The following is a 24,329-nucleotide window of genomic DNA, read 5'->3' on the forward strand; positions in this document are numbered from 1 at the left end:
TTATGTTCTGCAGATGAACGAGTCAGATAGTGAATGACATAATAGTCCTCCGGAGGTGGCATATGCCATTTTGTCTCATTTGAAAAACAGTATACAAATAACATTTATTTTTTTAAAGATGTAATCATTGTAGTTTCATTCTTTCCTTGAAATGTATTGGTTGTAACGCAGCTGATGTCAGAATGTGAATATATGGGTGAACTCTCCCTTTTATAATTACGACAACAACAACAAAAACGTAACTAAACGGAAAAAATATACTTAAAAAAATATAAATGTTGTTTTATACTATATTTATTGAAACTCCCTATTTATTAGCAGTGTTGGGTAAGTTACTCTGAAAAAGTAATTAATTACTAGTTACTCATTACATATTCAATAGTGTAATTAGATTACTGTCCAAATTACTCTGTCCAAAAAGTATTTAGTTACTCATTACTAATTACTTTCTCTATTCCACATCGACCTTGATTAAGTGATTCAAGGATAGACGTGAAACGGCTTATTTAATTCATTCAAATAAATAATATTATTAACTGACCAAAGTATTACAAATGTGAGAATTATACATTAAAGCACAGATTTTAAAGTAAGACTTTGAATTTTGATGTCAATTACACTAATGCACACGCATATATTTCACAAAGTATTTAGTTTAAGTACATCAAAAGTAACTGTAATTAAATTACAGAAAACATATGAGTAATCTCTTACTTTACTTTTTCAAGGGAAAAGTAATTAAAATACAGTAACTAATTACCTAGTAACTAGTTACACCCAACACTGTTTATTAGTAATTACCATTTACTTGACAAAGTTTATTTCAATTTAATTCTAATTCGCCGGCAGGTGGCGACACATACACTTCTCGGCAGCACATGTCCGCACATTTAGGAACTGTCTGAACACTCTTGCAGAGTTTAGAGAGGGGCAGAGAGTACCGAAGAAAGTCAAACTCCCAAATACGAGCGCGAGAAGGAAAGAGAAAAGCAAAGCAGAGGACCATCCACCCTACAGCACTACACCTCTGCGGACATCGGTGGTTCAGCAAAGAAGCTCTGCAACCCTGTGTATTCTCCAGCTGAAACCCGTACCTGTGAGAAGAGCTTGCGGTGGATGTAACAGTAGCAATGTGTAGAGGAACCGTGAAAGAGTCGCACGGATGTCAGCTCAACTTTATTCTGCTCATCGGGCTGCTCATAGCCAACAGCGGTAAGCCATTCAACTTGTGCATTTGCGTTCTGTTTATAGTCTACTAACAACATCGGCTTCAAACACTTTATTGCGTCACGTCTTTGATTTACTGACTCAATTTACGTAGTACGTTACGCATAATACGCATGGAACTATACAAGAATTGTGGTCATTCCAAGTTGCTCTGTAGTTGAGTGTTGTTTGGGCTCTTAGTAGTAGCCGTGTTTGTTGTTTACCTATTGGCTCAGCATCTTGCCAGAGGGCTATCTAAACACAAGAGGTTTTGTGCAATTGGAATGACAATAGAGATGTTTAAGTGGACTGATCGAGCGAGTGACGATCTCTGAGCTCTCAGCTGGAGTTTCTTTGTATGGGCCGAAGTGCTTCATTTGCCTTCGAATAGCACTTTGACATAAGATAGCATGCAATTATTCAGAGCCAAGGGCTTAGTTGAAAGGCTACATTAACTTCCATGAAGTTTTTATTATTTCCCTTAACTCAACAAGAACGGGGATGAGACATTTGAGAAGAAATAGCATCTAGACGAAAGAACGCAGGCATGTAGGTTTGGATAACGCATCATTTTATTGTGGCCATGTTGACATATTGTATGGGAAGGTTATTCATTTTGTATTAATGACAATTGTCATGAGCTCCAAAAATAACTAGGTAAACAGTACACTTAGGCTAAAGTATTTTTTCCGAAATTAGTCATGGACAGTGACTTGAAGATAAAAATAAAATAACCTAATTCTGTTAGATTTAAAGGTTATTATGATGGAGGAGATTTTTTATTAATTAGATGTGTGTATATATACATGTTATTCAATGTATTGTTTATTAAATGTACTATTTTAGATAGGTCAATTATTTCAGATAGCTGCAGGTGTGTATTGTGAATATAGTGTTTCATAAATTAATTTAGTAAATAAGATCATAAGAATAAGTTTTTTTCATTTATTACTTAAACTGAGAAACAGAGATCTAGGCATGCGACGATTGAAGTTTCAATGCTTTGAGGTGTCGAGGTTTAAAAATATATATTTTTTGGACTAAAATTCTAAAAAGAATATATAGATAAGTGGCTTCGATTTGAAATCGCACACCTTCAAACGGCAATATACCAGGGTATACCTTCAAACGGTCCCATCCCTACAGAGATCACAATTGGACCGCTGGTCCTGTAATCTAGATTTATTTTTAGCCTCCTTAAAAGAAGACTCCATTTAAGTGTTTCCTTAAATAAAGTTTGTCACCTTGACCGATTGATGTTTTTGGTCAATATGTGGTTTGCTGCACCTTGTCTGTATAAATGCAACAGTATTTTTCCATCTGTTGAAGAAAGTATCCTTAGAGATTTTGTCACAAAAAATAAACATTTTCAGATGTCGTTTTATGGAGTCTTTGCAACATGTATATCTATTTATGTCATAGTTTCGAGAGCAGTGCGGCCAAAATGGAAACAGACGACTTCTGTGATCCAGCCTTTGGTTAATAGTCAGTAAATTATAAATCACTGGGGTGGAACTCTATCAGTGCACTATTCTGCCAAGCAGAATGTTGACACAAAAGGCATTATACCCCTAAAACAGGAGGATTTGTCCCAGAGTCCTCAAACTTCTTATAGGTTTAAACTGGTTTTTAAGTGCAGTACAGTAACTCAAGCATCAAGGTTCCCATCTTTAAAAAACCTTCAGAGATGTTGAAGGAATGCCTGTTCAACCACATGCTCTAACTTTGTGAAAACGACGTAATGCATGTGAGCCAGACTTTTTCCTTGTACGACTTTATACAACTTCTGTGTTTAATGTAGCATGCTTTTATATATTATATTATGAGTTGCACATTTCTCTTCGCTATATTTCGCTATATTTCTATATGACTGAGGTGTCAAAACTTTTATTACTAAATGCTGAATGTTGTCTGGATGGAAAATCCTGGCTTGTCTTGTTTAATAAACATAACGTGGGGCGACTCTATAGCCTGTTAGGAGTTTTTAACACTTTGATGAATCGCTGTCTCTATTAGTTCTCTTTGTAGGTTTTCTGTTAGAGCTGGATGTTTAGGTCTCGGACGTAAGATCGGTCAGTGATCTGTGTATTTTCACTTGTCTTTAGTGATGGTGTGCTATAAACTCTTCTCGTGCCTGAGTTTGTGTTGAAGAAAGTGGCGAGAGAGTTATTGCCATTCAGTTTCATTATCAAGGTTAAGAAAAATTATTGTGATGTTCAGTTCAATTCAGTTTTCAAACTCCAAAAAGGAAACATATTTCAAAAATTATATTTTTTTCAGATTCTTTGCATGTTATGCCTTTTGGCAAAATCCGCTATTTATTTTGTCTCTATTTTGCATCTTAATTCTAATGATTGGTGACAGCACATTGCCTATGGAATAGATTTAGATAAGTCCTACCCACCTTTCCGCCTCCAGTCTAAAAAACGCTGATGGTAATATATATCACAGGCCAAAAGGTCTGCAATGAATATAATAGGAAATGAGCTGCCAAGATTATCAGACACATCTGACGTCTGCCAGCTCTTATCAAATAATATCTTTCCCCTTGCCCGCCCGACATTATGTGCCAGGATATGCTACGCACATTTTAGAAAGCATGATGAAACATGGCTTTTTAATTTTTGCTGTAAGTGTGTCGTAAAGTGAAGCTCTAAATCCTGTTTAGGTTGTATTAAAAGTCGAGTAACCCTCAATGCATAAACACTGCAAAATTTCTCGCCGCCCACAGTCGGGCCTTTGTACCTGCCACGCTCCCTGTGAGCTCATAAATACCTCGACTTTACAACCTTTTTCACTCCGAGATTGATATTTGCTTTAAAAATGAAAATATATGTGCAAAGTATCCGTCATCTGGGATGTTTCTCCCTTTTCATTCGCACAGCGCCGGTCTTGACAGCTTCAGGTTTCTATCTCTGAGGAGAGCTTTGTACATTCATAATTCGGTCTCGCTGTCAGTCTTGGAACATTTCTTATGCCAAAATAATGTGCCCCAGTCGTCCATATCTGGCTCTGAAATTGCAGTCACACATTGAGTGATAGAAGTGGGTGTTACTAGGCTTGTCGTGTTTTGAAAAACATCTATCAAGGCGGCGTTTATGATACTGCGTTAAAAACGCATAGCTCTTACCGAAGCAAGAGTTTCTGACAAAATCTGAGACGTTTTCGCTAGTGTAGTGTAAAAGCAGATTTTTTTCTAAAACGCATGTGAAATGGCCGTATAAACAAGGAACTTTTTTTGTACGACAACGGACTAATTTAAACCCACCTAAGTGTTGAAAATGCTGTCAGATCAGACACCCATGTGCGAATAGCGGATTAAGCCCTTTGAACAGAATTCAATTTTTTACAGTAACAAGTTTTGGATCAATTCGTTTGTGTTTTTCAGGTTGCCAGTCTTGAGCTCCTTGGCACCTAACTGGTCTTTACCTGCAATCCTGTCAGGTTTTTTTTGACATATTGTCATAGACGGCTAAGCCCTGGCAGCATTTTTGATGTTTACTCAAGCTGTTCTAATAAAAAGAGAAAAGCGTGAAGGAATTACATTTTGACACTTACGTCCTTCCAAGATTTTCACTCTTACCTCACCTTGACATCAGGATATTAAATATTTCTCAGAATTGCAGTCAAGTTGATGTTTTGAGACACAACTGCAGGCAAAACTGTTCTTATTCTTTAGCAAATGAATGTTGACATTGCAGCTTTGTGGAAGTTCCTTGTCAAGGTGGGTCTTTATATACCCCAGTGATGAGTCAAATATTTGTCTAAATATTTCGAATTAAGTGACGAGACACTTCGCACGAGACAAGACACCAGACTGGGTTCACGAGAGGAGATTTTTTGACTTTTTTAAAGAAATCCTCATTAATGATATATAGGGGAAAATGTATTTTGTTCATCTTAACACAAAATGCAAAAAATGTATGCATTATAAAATCAAGTTGTACTTTATGAAACACATTTAACTTCTATTTGAATGAATTATGTAATGCAGTGATAAACAATATGTAAACACTGCAAAATGTTTTGTCACAAACTTAAATGACAGGCAGTTATTGCAAAAAACGTATCCTTTGTTTTTTTAACAAGCAAAGCTTTTAGTATAGAGCTGGTGTTAGCAGAGGTTGTGATCATCATATCACATTGTCAATCCTCCTTCCTCCACAGACTGAACCCTCACAGTCTTCAGAGAAATGGGATGGAAAATCATGTTGTCTGTGGTCGGGCCGGTCACTGTTGCTCACAGCCATACCTTGTGCACTTATTCGCGTGTTCTGTACAGTTATGAAAACAGGTTGCACCAAAACAAAATGTGCACTCCCACAAATGCTCCCAAATATATTTTGAGGTGGCAGGGGTTAAATTTAGGGAGCATATGTGATTAAATGGTCACTAGCAAATCTGACACAACGGACCTTGCGAGATCACGTGCCACCCCTGGCCATTACAATGAATGGGGAGGAATGCAATGCTCAATATGGCCACTCGAAAAAAGTGATTTTTGCGCAATTTAGCACACCAAAGTTATGGTATGTTTTATGTCAGGTTTTATTATTGATCTGAAATATATTATTTTCTTTTCTTGCTACGATGTAAATATCATGGTACGATTATAGACGGTATGCACATGACGTCACTTTCCCACATGAACGCGCCAAAACACCTTCCTTTGAGTGGCAAAACACTCAGCAAAATGGCTGCTTACAATATCAGGAAACGCAATTACGCGCAACATATCACTGTCCAAAGTCATAAGGATCACCGTAGAGTCCAACTGCTTTTAATTTCCGCAAATAATTGCATGTTTTTAGTCCGCGTTTCTCCTATTGAAAGCAGCTTTTTTGCTGCGTGTTTTACCACTCAAGGGAACTTGTCCTGGCAGTCAACAGGGCTTGTCCCACGGTGTTCACACATGGGAAAGTAATGTCAATGGATACCCTATATATATGTAAATTTGTAAAATATTACATGCATATGATATAGTCTAGAAGATAAATAATAAGAGTTTTAGATTCTCTGTCAGAAAAGAATCTGTCGATGTATTTTTATTCTCTAAGTTTAATAATTCAAAAATGCTTTGATGAGCATATAGATTGGCTGATATGAAAAATAAAGCCGATCCTTGACTCAAAATCCTTAAATGATTTGAACCGTGAGTTTAGTGACCCATTGAACTTCAACTGCTTGGTTTGAGACTTAATGTAATAATTCCTCCAAATACGTTTTGTCTTTGTTGTTTGTTAATTATTTTAAGTAGCTTTAGAAGCCTAAATCCGGTTGTGTTCTGTGGGGAACAAGTACTCAAGACTTTAGTCCTTAGCTTTGTTGAAGTGATTTGGTTTAACAAGCTGATTTCAGCCAGAATAAAGCTCAATGTTTCATTGCTTCTGGAATTAGAAAGCAATGTCAAGAAATAGCATGCATGTTGAATTGTAAGTTAAAAGTTAAGTGAAGTAGTTTGTGATGTTGTTGGTTTTTTGAGAGAGAGTTAAACACATCGCTTTAGTGGTTCAGAAAGTAAAGTGTGTTCGAAACTGCTAGAAGATTAGAATACCTGCAGTGAGGCATCTTGCATTTAACAGACCATTACCCACGAGCCCTAGGTGAGCAAAGAACTTTTAATCTGTTTGTTTAGGTTGACCCTTCTGAACAGAAAGTAGCTCAAAATTTAACAAAAGCCAGTGTTTGCTTTGATACTTAACAACTACGTAGAAACTGGGCCGACATTGGCTTAAAAACAACAAGAAACAGTGCACTATTTACTAGTGTGCTTATTTACTTTGTCATTTCCTGTTCTAAAGCATTGGTTGTTTTCTCAGTTCTGTCTTTTTTCTATATCTGGTTTGTTATCCTCCCATTCCGTCTTCCTCATTTATGCAGACAAGCTCCGTTACTCTGGAGGTGGCACAATCAAAATGACTTCCCTCGACCACACCGACCGTGGAATCCTGAAATGAAAAGCTTCATTTCACTAATGCTTTGTGATTGGTGGCCAAACAGGTCACAGATGCTTTTGAGACCGCTGCCCAGCTACAGTATGTGCAAACAGAGCAAGTCTTAAACTTCAACTGATCTCATAGACGGGCCAAGCAGCGCTGATATGAACCCGTCTACCAAAATCATCTACAAACATGATGACTCCGCAGAAAAAATGACCTATTGTGTTGTTGTTTCTTTAACAATAAGAAGCACTGACCATAGTTCCTCAAAAACTGCAGTACAGTGTAGCTCACATACCTTCATGTCCATGAAAAACAGCACGGCTCATCTGGTTATGTTGTGTGTTTGCCTGTGGCGGAGAGGAATCTCATCAAGGTTGGAAATGTTATTCAGCAGGAATGCCTTCTACAGTCCCTGTGGAATCTTTCCTGGGTAAATCGAAATCTGAAGTAAGTAGTGTTGAGGGGAAAATTAAGTTTACCTGTTTGAACTGGTTCTTTCAGTTTCCAGGTTAACAGTTATTTCATTTCCCCTCAGGTATTTTAAGGCCCCATTGTTCTGTGAAATGGGACTCTGCAGGGTAGACGGATTTAATTTTAAGCAAATGAAAACAAGCCTGCGAGGGATGGATGGATTTTAGAAAGGCATATTTTCAGTTTTTTGCCGTGAACCCTTAGCCATGTATCCCTTACATTCCCATTCATGTTCAATTAAACATGGGATCTATTTTAGCTCGAGTAAACTCTGTTGCATTGACTTCAATGGGCTGCAGATGCACAGATTTTTTTACTGTATGGTAATAGAGGTGTGCAATCATTCATAATTCATCTTAACTGTCCATGAAAATCGTGAAACTATTATGGTGCGGCATTCTATTTTGCCAAAATAATTTGCCCTACTATAAACAAATAATATGATGCCCTAGTATAAAGGAATAATAAGACCTCATAGCAAAATGAAACGTAAACAGGAGCATGTGTTAATTGTGTAAATGTAACTAGAAAATGAGCATTATGCTTTGGAGATTCTTGAATTGATGCAAGAAGAACTAACAATTTTTTTAAGTGTGCATGGATATTTGCTATAATCTCAATGTGGCTAAAACTGTCTAACTAATTCGTGTGGATATATAGATGTCACAACTAAAACTTTTGAACGAAAGAATGCAAAGTGAGAGAGAGCCGGCAGGAGTTTGAGTTGAGCTTTAGATATACAGCCACACTTGGTGATTTACTTGAATGAAAGGTAGGTTTGGGTATCGTTCACTTTTTAGCCAGTACTGGGATAAATATGGTACCTGGAATTCGGAGCCCGTACCAAAAGTTACCTTTTTTTGGTACTATACTCTCTGTGTAATAAAAAAATTTGAACATTCTCAATTCAAAAAAATTTGTTGAAATTTTACACAAAAGAAATAGACTATAGAAATAACTACAGCATTATTATTACTAGCAGCTTATTCTATTTCCTCATCACACACATAATCATTTATTTATGCAGTGTGATCATTTACCTAAACCATAAGGCATCCACCATTAACAGACCATTAGATTATATAGAAAAAAAACCTAGAAAAGTCTACAAAAATATTTTTAACAGCATCATTACTGAAAATAACAGATTGATTTGTAAAATACATTTTTAACAGAGATACTGAAAGAATTACATATATATATATATATATATATATATATATATATATATATATATATATATATAATGCTGATCATATAATAATACGTAATGTATATGTGCATCAGTCTTCTGCTGCGCTGTTCACAGCTTCAAACTGCACCGTGATGGCCCCACTCACCTCTTTCTTTATCAACTGCTCTAATCTGTCAGTAATAAATTTGTTTCAGGACTTCATGAGATGATTTTATTCATTGGTGGACAGAAAACACCTTAAAAAAACTTTAATGTTCAGCGCAGTGTTATGTGTAAGCATGGCGGCTGTGTCTGAGCGGTTTCCTTAATGCAATTGTATGCTTAATTTTCTAAACAAGAACAAGTGAAAAATTATATAAATATGATAAACATATGTAGAGTTGAGTGTTTATTTTCATTTTTTACGTTGATAAGGACAGCCTTCTTCATTAGCGGTTTTATTTTCGCTTTGCGTGAAGTAAAATTCTCTCACTCTCTCTCTTTCTCTTTTGTACCTGCTCTCGAGCAGCACCCGATGTGTTCTCAGATACCGAAATTTGGCACAGATTGATTTAATGTGAATAGATAATCGGTAGAACCAACGTAATTCGGTAAGTTCCCTTTAAAAGTACCGAGTCCGTTACCCAACCCTAATGAAAAGGCAGATGAGTCAACAAAACAGCGGAAAGGTCAGTGAAGAGGTCTCAAAACTGAAAAGGCCTGCAATGGTAGTGCAAATAAAACTGATGCCCAGAAATGTGAACGTTGCTGATATTTGTGCTGTTATTGTGAATTACATTTAGGGTTTGCGTTAAACATTATAAGCTTCACATTAGTATCTGAAATTCTTTCTAAAGATTCTTTTCTTTCTTTTGAAGTTAGATTAATAATTTCCACCAAACCCAACGATTTCACAAACGGGCATGCCAACTTGGGTTACTTTGCACAATCATTTCACGTTCTATAGTGCTGAAGGCATTTATTGAAATTGGGCAGAGAAACAAAGGTTTGTTTGTGCGTGCTGCTGTGTTGTGTATAATTGTGTAAAACTTCAGTAAAACCAGTGGCCTGGCATCGGCTTCACTGTACAGGGTGAACGGGCCTATTACCGACATTATGAGTTATTATTTCTGACATGCACTGCTGGACTGCTGATTTCAAATGGGATGAACGTTTAGTTTGATTCATTACTGCTGTGAACCTCTAAACGCTGAGCCTGGTAAGTCCATTGTTATTGCTTGACTTCAACTAGCCAGTGGGAAAAAACTGGGTGACGTTTTTATAATTTAATTTCAGGTTTGCATTTTCTTTGTTAACAGATTGTTTTTGACATGAATTTATTTAGCTATAAAAGTTTTTATATTAATACTATATTTTGAGTATGCATTACGTAACATAAAACGATTAGTTTGAATATTAATTCTCTTCCTCTTATTGACCGAAAATAGTTGTCGGCAGACACCGCACCTCTCAGGTTCGTAGAGGAAGGAAAATATTTTGCTGTGTTTTGATCCAGTAGTGTATATTACACTTGAGGCAGGTCACTGAATCTTTCACCAGGATTATAACATTAATCCATTCTCAAAAGGCAATAAAGTACCCTATCAATTTTTAGTGCTGTCAACACTCTGCGTCTGACTCTATTATTGTATTCCTCTTAAAAACGCATGAACCAAGAATAGGCTTGTAGTTTCTCTTTCTTTTTGCTTTCTCTTTTTAAGGTGGAAGTCGCACAGCTCACACTGTTGTACGGCTTAAGGGTGGTCTTGGACAGACCCCAAGATTGGCTGCGTGCTTGGTAATATGAAAGCAATTAGCAGCGGTTTCATGGAGTGCTGAGATATGTCCAATAACAAAATGACTGAGTCAATAGTGCTCAGCTTGAAGATGAGTTTTACGGTCATAGGTGTTTAAGTAAACACCCTATTTGTACCCCACATGACAGATTACTCTTTTTTTTTTTTTCATTCTTTAAGTGTATTTGCCAGGTGATCTCGGTTTATTTAGGAAAATTTACAGAATGGCCTAAATAAAATATTAGCAAATATTGTTACAAAAAACAATTCTGAAAAACTTTGTATCGTTGAACAAAAATGGCCGGAAACACGCCTACAAACATCACTCGCTTCTGCCGGCTCTTTGGGAATTACCCATTTAAATTGGGTATCTATGTGAAGCTTACTCTCCACAACATCATTACAGTGGTAAGCCAATAGAGAGCGTTAAAATAATCTGCCACAGCACCCCTGATAGAAAAGTTTAAAGAAATATTTCTCAATATTTATATTTTTGCACCCTCAGATTACAAATGTTTAAATAGTTCACATATTTTCCTATCCTAACAAACCATACCACGATAGAAAGCTTATTTATTCATCTTTTAAATCTAAATAAAAAGAAAGACCATTGTGACTGGTCCAGGGTCACAAATATTTGCACATTTTCTTGCATATGTATGCACTCACTCAGTTTTGCAGTCATTTTTCACCACAAAAGCTGAAAAACATTCCATAAAAATGCATCCCTCATTTTTTACTCAAAGAGAGGCAACACACTTTTTGGTCTACCAGCACCTCATCCGGCCTGAACAAAACTCCTGTGGAAAATATTCCCAGTTGTGATGTCACAAGGGCTTTAGACGGGCCACTGCTGCCCCACAATTACCCCTTCCAATTGATAGTCCATTTTCCATAGACGTGGCCAAGGAGGTTCTGTAAGCTGTAAGAGTGTGTGGCCCTCAGCCAGAGGTTGTCAGCTCAACTCTAACATCTGTATTTGGAGGTGTGTCGCTCATTTTTAAATACAGGCCTAAAATACTGTATCATCAGTGATACATTATGATGCCGGCATCGCGCTGCATTTCTCAGTGTTGTTTCTCAGTTTAGATTTACACCTATTTTGAAGTCTTTCCCAAAACTAACAGGAGGTAGGAACACAGAAAGAGAGACTAAGATAACAAGACTGAAATGTGGCGAGCCAAACTTGAGAAGAGATATTTCTCGGAAGGTAAAGCCATTTTCACCTCTTCTTGAAGAAGCCGGGCCAAAAATAATGTATATGAAGCATTTTTCACAGCTCTTTCCAGACTTGATTATTCACCTTGGAGAAAGCGAAGAAAAACTTTGAACCGTCCGCTATCAGTTGCGAATGTTTAAAAAAACATTTTTTTTTTAATAACCAAACTATTTGTTTAGCTTAAAGCTTTGAAGTTATAAGCAAAGCACAAGCACAACTAGAACATGACAAATGTGCAGTTTTATCAGCATTCGGATAAATTGTTTCTACCTTTAATCTCCAAAAGAGCAATATATGATGAACTACAGATGTAGACATGAATAACAAACTTTCAGCGAAACCAAAGAAACTGTTGTTTGTTCTGCGATAGCAATAATCTTGATGGATCTCTACATGTTGCAAGAGTGGCCGGAAACGAGTGGCTATTGTACAGAATGACACTTAAAAAGATGCTCTGTTCTTATTGGCTGGTTAGAGTGCATCTGTGAATCGCTTGCTTATTATTTTTTGTTTTTGTCTGGGTCAAAAAGCTTTTAAACTTCTGCGTCGTAGTTTCTGAACAGGAAATGAGCCACTTTAGTTTGTGTTTAAAGGCTTTTCTTCTATCAAAGTGGAGATTACTGAAATGTTTTAAAATGTTTTCCTGCAGTCAACGGTTGGCAGGATTTTCGTATTTCACACCAGCGTTCCCCTTTTCTCAAAATAATGTCATAGCCAGATGTCACTACCAGTCACTTCAACTCCTGGTGCATAGTACTGTTTCTGTCTAAAGTAATACTACTGAAGTATCTGACATTTTTATTATTCAAACATTGTGAAGTAAAAGCAAAAAAGTGACATGAAGTCAAAGCTTTCCAAAGTAAAAACACATAAGTATTAAAATCGTTAAAATTATAGTTCACCCCAATTTTAATTCGTCATCATTTACTCACCCTCATATTCTTCGAAACCTGCAAATGTCTTTGTTCTGCTAAACACAAAGATATTTGGAAGAATGTCAGTAGCCAAACAGATCTCGTCCCTCGCTGACTCCCATAGTATTTATTCTCCACACTATGGCAGTAAATGGGGGATTTGATTTGTTTGGCTACTGATATTCTACCAGATATCTTTCCTTGTGTTTAGCAAACAAAAATGTATATACAAGTTTGGAACAACCTGTGGGTGAGTAAATGATGACAGAAGTTTAATTTTGGGTGAACCATCCCTACTTCCCACCTCTGGTCCAGTTGAAACGATACGCTGCTTTAAAGGGACAGTATGTAAGACTCATTTTGAATATGTAGTAAATAAATAATTAGGGAATCACATTAATAAATGACAACATCTATTATCAATAAATCTTAACTAATTTCATAGAGAGACAATGGAGCTTTAAGGATTTATTTGATATAATTCTGCCACATTCTATATAATCTCTTAATGAAGTTAACATAAAAAGAAGTTGCAATTGCCTTTTCGTAAACGCTGTAACATAAACACGTATACACATCGCTGATTAGTTGATGATGTAAACTATCTGCATTAAACAAGCGCTTCACAGATGTGTAAGCCATTGCGCTACACTTCTTCCTATTTTTAGAGCCGCCGGAGTCCAGAAAAAGCAGCAGTGAGGCCACGCTTCATTAGAGAAGGTTCAACTGCATGTTTCCGCTCACTTCGAATTTTGCTCCACACCTCACAGTACAAGTATTTGAAATGAAGCCACATGCTCCTGGTACCAGATTGACATATTAAAACGAATGCTACGCTTAAAGCACCTCTTCGAAGCTCTAACCGTGGGATTCAGTTTTTCCACTACAGCAGTGTTTTAACTTTTAAGAAAAGCAACAGGGAAATTCGCAGAACATTGAAGGCAGCTGCGTTTTTAGGCAAACTTTGCGGAAGGGGTAAAAAAGGGCACAAAGGACTGGAGGGGGTGTTTCTGAGGAAACTAGAGGAAAAGAATGAGGTGACCAGGAACAACCAGAGGAGAGAGAGAGGAGGGGGTGAAGGTATTTGTAAATGGCCTGGCATTAGAATGGAAATAGAAAGTATAAATTGCAATAAGGGTTTCTGAACAGACAGGAAGTTATGAAAGTAGCAAGATATAAAGGGGTTGCACGGGGAATGAAATGTTTGATTTATAAAAGCAAACGAGAAAGCAAAGAACGATGTGGCTGCACTGCCCACTCTCAACCAGTGGCAGTCCTTCAAAAGGGACACCCTCATTTTTTTGCTGCCATGTGAATATGGATGGCCCAGCCTTTGCTTAGTTGGCATCACAACAGGTTGGGCTAAAGGGGAGACACAAAGCGTTGGGAAGTCTGTAGACAGATGAGAGGAGGTTTTATGGCTATGCATCAAAGGGCTCGGTCCCCCTGCATTCACTGTGTTGGTGGGACATGGGGCCAAAGACCCCCAGAGACAGTGGGGTGTCTGAGACCTCAAAGGAAAAACTGTTGCTCTTACTGACACCTGTCTGTTTTTTGACATAGCCTAACCATCATAAATGGTTGATTTACATGTCTTTTTCAAGCTTGTAAGTTCTCTGCGGGATGGATTCTTGCTTTCTACATTGTGGAAGCGCCATCTGTGTTTCTGCTTTGGACTCCTAAGTGTTGTTTTTAGCAGATGGTGAGATTCTTTCCCTCCTTTGGTTTCTCTTTTTGCCAGCCGGTAAATTAAGAGAAATCACTCATTAGATTCTTAGTCCATAGATCATGCAGAAACGGATTAGATTTTTTTGTCTGAATTCTGGTCAAACTTAAACATCAACTGAAACGTTATTGGGTGAACTTGCTCTTTAACATTAACATTTGAAAATCTTTCTGTTGGAATATCACAAGAGATGTCATAGAGGAATGGACACATAATACACTGGGAAATTGGAACTGTGATAGGACCACTTGTCAGCCTTCGTCTGTTGACTAGTGGTAAGACCCCGTCCCTGCAGAAGTGAAACAGATAGGGAGCTCTGCACTCATGCTTGTCCACTTGACACACACACAGTCCCCATCAGGCCATACACATGCCCACGTAATCTCAAATTCATCTGTAGAAGATAGAAACAGCCGTTCCAAAATAGATATTGAGTTCTGTTAGCTATTTGCAAAGGCACAAGGATAGATTTGATGAATTATACTGTACATATATGTACATGTACATGTATATACTAGTTATATACAAAATGTACATTATTTAGTAGTAGCAGTGAGTTTGCTTTCAGTTTCATTGTAGTTCTTATTAGATCTTATTTTTATATTTTCAGTTTTCATGATGCATAGTTTTTGTCATTTTGTTTTTATTATTTCTAAATATTGTTAAACATTTATTCATTTAAATATTCATTAACTTTGTTTTAGATGTATTTAGAGGCTTAGCAATATATCGAAGGATCATGCGTCGTAATACAAAAAGATTAAGATATGTATCGTTGAGCTATTGCACTATATTTCTAAATGAAATATATTGCTTATATTAAAATTCTGCTTTATTTTTCAATGAGAGTTATTTTCAGTTTATATAAAAATGGTTGAATTACACCTTAAATGTTTTGAAAATTCTTTAACAAAATAACAAATGTTGCTAAAAATGGTTCATGTTTTGGGAGAAATTCTGTCAATTTTATAGATTTTTACAAATATCGTAATGCAGTCGCAAATCTAAATGCAGTATTGTGTATCGTTTTGAATAGTGAGCAGAGCAGACCGTTACATCCCAATTTGTTGTTATTATTATTATTATATTAATAATTTTTTACATATAATTTTTTTGTTGCTATATCAATTGAAAAAAAAATTCAGTTCTAGTTTCAGTTTAGTTTATGATTTTTAAAACTAATATAGCTTGGGTAGAAATAACACAGTAAGTGAATATGAGAGAAAGAGATAGAGAGAGAGAGAGAGAGAGAGAGAGAGTGAAAGAGAGAGAGTGAAAGTGTGTAAGACACATCATCATTAATCACAGTCCTGACATGTTGACTATGTCATCAGAACGCAGGTAACACTCGACTAAGAAAACAGAATAGGGGAAGACTAACCAGATCCCAGCAAACACAACCCAGACACAGACGTCTGCAATGCAGTCTGTGTGTGTGTGTGTGTGTGTGTTTGTGTATGTCTGTATGTGTGGACCCACTTATGTACCTGTGTGTGTGGCCACGTGCACGTGTCTTTGTGTGTGCTTCAATGATAGACAACAGGGTCTTCTTGTCATGTATCTGTCATCACCACTCTAACACAACATGTTTTATTTGGAAAAACAGAAGCCACAAAATTACTACTTATTTTTTTCCCTTCCTTCGTTTTAACTGCGTGTGTGTGTACAACTGCATCTGTACACTGGTCATCATTGCTAGCCTTTTTCCATTATTGAGTAATTATACAGGAAATCTAAATAATTCTGTATGTTCTTACTCTACGACCAATAACATAAGGATGTACTGAAAAGAAATTTCTTGGCCAAAACAAAATCGAATATAACAAAACCCTTGGCCAAAGTCTGAATACAGAATAGATTTTCTTCTATTCATTCTGACAATTGTTTTACTATTGCATAGATTGAAGTGTCAAAATGTGCTTTTCAATATTTTAAAATGCTTCCATGTCGACATGTTTGCTGCTTTTATAAAGTGTGCTTGCATTCATGCTGGTCGATACTTGATTGCATCATCAAAAACATTATTGCTCGTAAAATTTATTCAGTCATTTCTCTTAGTCGGCCGAACATCAAAATTGTATATGCTGAACATTTGGTGCATCCCTAACATGTAATAAAATGCATTTTCTAGACACTCACAATTTTCCACATTGATATAGAACGTGTGGTGACCGTTTTTTTATTTAAAAGCTTTAATTTTAAACGTATAATTTAGAGCATTGTTTTATTTTGCTTTCTTTAAATTACACTTTTCCGCATTGTAACCAACACTGGCCACTAAATATCCACAGTCTTTGAAAAACTCATATTGGTTCACCAGTCTTTTACATAATCGTACTACTTATTCATTAAATGATATTGCTAAACTTTATTAATATGTTGATCACATTCATTGTACATCTACATCATACTTTTTTCTTTAGTTTAATGGTGTGACTACAGTGCTACTTAAAAGTGCATTTATATCTCGAGCAGACATCAGCCCTGTCGTCGAGTGCTGAATCCTGGTAATGTGCCACACGGAGTCACGTGCACGATTTATAATGATATTATGCGTGAACCTGGATTAGGAGGATTAGAAAGAGCCCAACTCATTGTTGGTTTGAGGCTTGTTCTGTTTAAATGACTTTTCCATTGCCACAGGTACCTAAGCCAAGAATATCCTTTGTTTATGCTTCTTGGGAGGCTGAGTTGTAGGATTAAGGTGGCTGGCATTTGCCTGATGAAAACGAATTTCTTATGTAAACCATGAACCCAGAAGACCGAACAATCTTTTGCTTAAATCACATATACACGCCAAGCTGCGTATGTGGTAAAACACTACAGACTATGCACTGCTATCCAAACCCTTCGTTATCAGGTTGGGTTTTTTGAGATTTTATGGTTGAAAAGCCAAGATTTTCTTCACCGTGCGCAGTAATATTGATATATTGTTGCTCCACCTGCATTAAATCTGAGTTAAATGTATCTTGTGTCTGTGTAATATGGTCTTTTCATTCAGCCCCAGTCCACAGTAAATCACACCTGACGTGTGTCGTTCGGGTTCACCCGGTCGAAGCCCGTGCCCACGCGTTCCACGGGTCGACCTTTAGCTTGCGTTGTAAATTCAGCTCGCCCCTTCAGGAACAAAGCTCTGTGAGGCCTGGAGACATTTAGCTTGGCCGGGAAAACCGGCGTGCTGAGCATTTCAGAAGAGAGCCTGTGTTGAAACAGAGAGGCTAAACGCAACTGTAGACAAGGCCAAGGTGCTTGAGACAGAGGTGAGAAAAAGTGCATGATGCATGACTGGGAAACATAAATATATGTTTGACACTAATATCTTCGTTTCTTTTGTGTGTTGTATTCAGTTTTTATTTATTGGCCATAACAGAAAAAAGACACTGCTAATGGTTTATGATTGTATAGGCTTGGCTGGTCAAATGTTTTAAAATGTCTAATGGATCTAAATATATCACAGCTCTTCAATTGGCCAATCTATGTATGGTTCAGATCTAATAATGTCAACCTATTTGTGTGGAGTAAACTGGGGGTAGCCGTTTATAGCTTGCTGTTCAGGAAAATATTGTATTTATAATATATATATAATATAAGTTTAAATGGAAAGAAAGTGAACATGTGTTGTGCTTGTGTTGACAAATTTACCTTTAATCTGTGCTATGGTGACAAAAATTCAGAAAAAATCGATCTTATGCTATTTTATAGTATAAATATTAATACAAATATGAATAATATGAAATCATAAATTATTAACAGCAGCTTTTGCTATGTCACACCATAGGACTAATGTATGGTATACAGTATTTGTCAACTAAACATATATGCAATGAAACTCAAAATATAATGAGGGTCTGAATATATTGATATTAATAAAATTTTAATATATGGGTTAGAATTCAAAATATATATAAAAAAATACCCCTATATCGAAAAATATTTAGAAAAGTCTGAATACACCGTAAGTCTTAATACACCATAAAAAACTGCAATATTCTGGTGGCTGGAGCGCCAGAAAAAACATAAAAGATCATTGATTGTAAAGTAAATTACATGTTTTCATGTTATTTTACACACATTTTGCCGTTTATTTCTGTAATTTAATATTTTTACAAGCTTTAAAAAAATATGTTAAATAAAACTATATTGAATGAAACGTAATGAGTCATGTAATGTATAGAATGAAATTCACAATAGGATCAGAGTCTGAATATATAGGGAGGAAATCCGAATATATGGAAGGAAATCTAAAACAATATTCAAAAGAAAAGTTTCAGAAGATTGAATGAAATCTGTCATCAGCCTTGGCCGTGTTTTTTATGTGTATATAAATATATATTATACAGATGTAAAGATTAAAGATGGTGGGTTGGGTTGGATATATATCCATATCAGCCCTTATTTTTCATGTCCCAGCTAAAGTCTTGGGCCTCCTTGAAAAATATTTTGCTTTCCTGAAAATAATCGGCTTCGGGTAGTCAGATGAAAAGGTTACAGTCAGTAAGTATTGTCTGGAGTATAACAAATTCAGGGAGCATTTCTTTTTGTGCTGCATTGGTTTTCTGCATAGCACTTACCCAAACCCCTCAAGGGACAGACCAAACCGACTATTGTCTCCCGGTGCCTTCGGGATCCACTGATTTGAAACAAATGGACCACATGAATGAACCTTCTTGTTAAGTGTATGGGTGTGAAATGAGAAAAAACAACATGGGAGTTGGTGGAGAATGTTTAGAGGGTGTCAGAATGTTATTTATATACTATATGGACGTGTGAACCCACAGTTCTTTTACATTGTGATACAGCTTGTGAGAGTTAATCATCTGTAAATGCTCTCACTCCTCCTCCTGGGCTGCATTGTTTTCGAACTGCCCGGCTGTGTGGCACCCTCCCTGGGCCTGCCTTGTTCCTTGCCCCCCTTCCTGTGGATGTCAGCCTTGAAGCTCAAAGCAAGACAAAAAACCTTCGGTTAGCTGCCTAGTAGGCAGGATGGAGGAGGTTCCAGCTGTCTGTCAAAAGCGAGTATGATGAATGCAGGTGGTGGTGATTCATAGATCTCTGAAGTTTGAATAGAGATTCTTATCACTGGCGCTTATGTGTGATCTTCTCATGGCTAGTTATTTAAAGGATTTAGCAGAGGGTTTGCTCTTTCTTTCTCCTATATGTGCTTAAAGGGACAGTTTACCCAAAAATGAAAATGTGTTTATCATTTACTCACCCTTATGTCATTCCAAACCTGTATAACTTTCTTATGTCTGTAGAACACAAAGCATATTTTGAAGAACATTGGTAAGCAAACAACACCGGCCCCCATTGACTTCCATTGGATACTATGGAAACGACTTTTTTTTGTAGAACCCTTAAACTCTTCAAAACATTTCAAGGCTTGTCAACACCAGGACGATAATCGCGACTAACAAAGGGAGCCAATGTGAGTGTGCACACCGACGTGCAAAATGGCAGGTGTAAAAGCGTATATATTTTTTTTTAAAGGCTAAGGCTTGTTTTTTTGTTTGATGTGCCGTGTTTAAAACTGACCTACCAATGAGATTGGCGCTTTTGTTCTCGTTCCTGGAGCTGCTGAAGTAACAGTAAAACACAACTTAGTGGCGCTCAAGCCCAAAACGTTCTCGCCGAGCTCAGATTGACGAAGAGGAAGCGAGATGAGATCTTCTGTGTGACAAGCGAGTGTCAGAAGTATAAACTAGCGCAGCGCCACCTTGTGTACCGAGGTATTTCTGTTTCTCATTGAGCGTCATCTATGTCAGTGAGTGAATTTGCACGCTCACTCGGCTCATTGCCAGTAAAAACCATTTGGGTATGAATGTCAAAAAACGTCTAGGAAAACGCTGGCGATAAGCGCGTACGATTATCGTCCCGGTATGTACCAATTAAAAGCTCAGTCCAGTCGTGGCAAGGATGAACAGAACCACAAACTCACTCCTCAGGGGGCCAACTCTACAGATTTGCATTGTTAATACCGGCTCAAATTTGCTATAGACCATCAGACCCAAGCACATTTCCATTGCTCAGATGTACAGATGAAAAGAAGCGATATGGTCAATGGTGTTTTCTCAGAATCTCATACGTTACAAAAAGAGGGTTGCAAGGAAACAGCAGTTGAATAAAATTTCTTGCGTCGGGTTCAATACTTCAACCAGTATTATTCATCACATACCTCAAATCATGCACAAAAGCATGAGGCTGGTGGCAGCTGTTGAGAGCAGATAGATGGGGTATGATATTGAGAGTGAAGTTTAAGTTTTACTCGTAGAGGGGACCCCCTGCTCGTGTCCATGCGTCTGCCCACTTCAGAGACACACCTTTGGGACCCATACATGCGCCTGGATCTTTTAGGGTAACAGCCGGTGCTTAGCTTTTACTACACAAGCCATTGTGGGCCATGCTGCATTTCACCATTGAGAATAAGTGTCTTGAGATTTTTGATGCAGACACAGAAGTAAAAATCAAAGAAGTTTATATTAGGTTCATGGGGAACTAAATAAAGCTTCACAATCTAGAATTGAATATGAAGCTGGAAAGCAGAATGATGTCATAGAAATTATTGATCCGTATTGGTGTAATTGGGAGTGTAAGTTTTGAATGATTATATCTTCTATGCCTGTGTTCATACTTAACTGTTTACAAACATCAGCTGAACACCATGACTTCTTCGTCGGTGTCTGTGCACAAAGGCTGCCCAGAGAAACAGATAGGCAGCGTAACGGAAGTCTATTTGAATTACAAACAGAGAGAGTCTTAGAAATGACTAATCAGATATTTAAAAAATACACTACTAATTTCTTGCTAGAAATGAAATCAGAAGTTGTTGAAAGGGAACATTTAATTTACTTTTATATAAAACTATGCCCCAACGGACATTGCGGAAGGCTTTTTATATTTTCGAGCTGGAGCCTTCTCGGCCAATTACGTTCCTCGCATGTGGTTATGGAAACGATTGGTCTCTGTCATTGGTTAGCTGGGAAAAGGAGCTCGACGTAGGGCGTTTTTTTTTCAGAAAAGTTGAACTTTTACAACCTCGGAAGATGCTCTGAGGTAAGAAAAAGACGCCGGAGCTGGCGTTTAAAAAGCACTTGGGACATTTTTGAAAAAAAAAACGGTTTACTCCATAGGATTATAATGTAAAAAAGACGCTAGCAGCTTCGAAGAAGAAGTCAAGTGTGAACACGGGCTAAGTGTGAATGTTTTGGAGCACACAGTTTACAGATGTCCTTAAAAGGGAAGGTTCACCTTAAAATGAAAATTCTGTCATCATTTACTCTTCTTTTGTCATTTGAACCCTGTACGGCTTTCTTTCTTCTGCAGAACACAATAGAAGATATTTTGAAGTATGTTGGTAACCAAACAACAGCAGTACCTATTGATTTGCTATGTTTTTTATCTGTACAATAGAAGTCAATGGGTACCGCTGCTGTTTAGTTACCAACAGTAAGTCATACAGGTTTGAAATGACAGGTGAGCGACTAAATGATCACAGAATTTTCTTTTTTGGGTGAACTATCCCTTTAAGGCTAACATATTTATACTAAAAGCCAAAAAACTTCAATTCTGATTTCATGGGAACTTAAATAGTTGCTTTCAAATGGTGAAACGTTGCCAAGGTGCTAAATAATATGGAAAGCCGTAGATAACGTTTTACAAAGTTCAGTAATATCTCATCTTGATTAGGCAGAGAACTTAAGTCCGTGGTTAATGTACAGTAACATCCGGCCAAAAAAACATCACAACGTATCATGCATCCTTCATAAAATGACCTCAGTTTGATGTAGTTTTGTATTCCAAATCCCCCAGCTGAAACCTTAAGAATGCTATTTTGATTTTTGACTGAGTATGTAACAACAGGATTATGAATATTGGAATAAATATGGAGACAAGATAGCATAGCTGTGTTTTAACTCCGTCACAGAAACAAACAAACAAACAAACAAACAAAAAGCAGTGAAGAAATTGTGTGCCATATGATAGACATTTTAAATGTTTATGTAAGCGCTGAACAGGCCCAGCTGCACACATCTGGATCTGCGGTGATGCTCGGTTAGGAGGAGAGAAGAAACATTCCTGTTCCTCAGGAGATCTTTTAACAGTACACTGACAATAAGCAGAGCAGTTGAAGAGAATGACTCTGACACCTACAGAGAATTCACCCATGTCAACAGTGCTTCTTCAAGGACTAGAGTTTTCTAATGTTTGTACTTCAGCAAAGTCTGTTTCTGTTGGGCAGACGTTTTAGCCACCGGAGCGGAAAACCGCATGTGTGCCAGACCTGTTCAGACTTGACTCGATGACAGAGAAATTAAAATACTTTTAATGTGTTTGAGTTTAATCCATTTAAAACAGTTCATTTCCAAATAAGGTTTTTAATTACATTTTGGTTGAAAGTTACATGTTTTATTCTACACATTAGACATTTGGGCTGTGCAATTAATAGATTTTTAGTTTCAATTTTGGCTCTGCGTTGCATTCAGTGTCGCAAGAATTGTAATTTCTGCTTTTGTTAAAACAGTCCATCTCTTTCCTTCACAACTTTGCGCTTTCGCCCATCTCCAAAAGCGGAAGTCTATTTGAATTATAAACAGAGAGCGTTCTTGCATTGACCATCACATATTTTAATACGACAATACTAATTTCAGAAGATATTGAAAGTGAAAATGTAACTTAAGTTTATACAAAACTATGCTCCAACAGGCGTTTCGGCCGCCTATTTATTTTTCGAGCTTGAGCCTTCTCGACCTATCACGTTCCTCGCATGTTGTTATGGAAACGACAGGTCTCTGTCATCGGTTAGCCGTGAAAAAGGTGCTTGATGTAGTAAAGCACGGTTTACTCCATAGGATTGTAATGTATTACCGACGCTAGCAGGTTCGAAAAAGAAGTCAAGTGGGAACATGGCCTTACTTTCTTCTTCAGAACACAAAAGAAGATATTTTGAAGAAAGTTGGTAACCCAACAGCACTGTTACCAGTTCCCTACTATGGCCACAAAACCAATGCAATTTACATTTATGCATTTGGCAGACATTTTTTCTAGCCTTTGTTTCCCAGGGCATTGAACCTTACACCTTATCTTTAAGGACATTAACATGTTTTATACTATCATATATACGAAATTATCACTAGTCGTGTCATATTTCTTTATACGTATGTATGTAATGTATATAAATGTGTGAGAGTCAGTGTCTGTGGGAATGGCTTGCACATATCCGCTCGCAAATTTCATTTGACCTCCACACCACACAACCCAAATGTACATATCCATCACAATTCACAAAGTTGTTATAAATCCAACCTCAGCTTTTCCCTCAAAAGAATCAAGTTTCCCTCTATTCTCCCGCCCATGTTGCCACAGATTTTCCAGCTAGCTACATGCTGCCAAGGCAACCGCAGAAGATCCTGCAAACCCTAATGTCTTTCAGACATAGTAATGTGATGCAACAACAACAACAAAGCAAAACAGGCCTTTAGAAACAGAGGGGGGCATCTCCTGCTTTCTCTCTGTTGTTTTGGATGGCTAAGAAGAGTAGTGCCAAAGGCAAACATTGATTCTCAAACATCCTTCTCACCATCCTCCTGAGATCCTTCGTTTCCTCGGAGCGGCATGATGCCTTTGCTTTAGGTTTAAACTGCGCGTTGTCTTAAACTTCCAGATTATTTATGCTTTTTGTGACTTTGCGTGCATGAGCAATCCTCACGGACCTATATTTATTTCAGCTCTTGACATATTGCGCAATATACAAGCGAGGGGATGACAGCGTTTGGGATTTGATGATTGTGTTTTGTATATACTTCAACAATAAAGTATTTTCCAACATTGTCTTTCAAGTAAAAACACAGTTTGGATCGCTCGAAGCTTTTGTATGCTATTTGAAA

The 24,329-nt window shown here is 37.2% G+C and overlaps 1 protein-coding gene across 1 annotated transcript in view; it reads left to right on the forward strand.

The window, feature by feature from the left end:
- Window positions 1-934: 934 nt before the first annotated feature.
- The window catches only part of LOC130424227 (inactive tyrosine-protein kinase transmembrane receptor ROR1-like), a 107,754-nt gene continuing 84,359 nt past the window's right edge, over window positions 935-24,329 (forward strand). The window contains exon 1 of the mRNA XM_056749703.1: window positions 935-1,212. Coding sequence (XP_056605681.1) covers window positions 1,131-1,212 — 82 coding nt within the window. The 5' untranslated portion in view covers window positions 935-1,130. The remainder of the gene's footprint in view (window positions 1,213-24,329) is intronic.

This window comes from Triplophysa dalaica, chromosome 6, assembly GCF_015846415.1.
Source record: "Triplophysa dalaica isolate WHDGS20190420 chromosome 6, ASM1584641v1, whole genome shotgun sequence".
In the NCBI taxonomy this organism is placed as follows: Eukaryota; Metazoa; Chordata; class Actinopteri; order Cypriniformes; family Nemacheilidae; genus Triplophysa; species Triplophysa dalaica.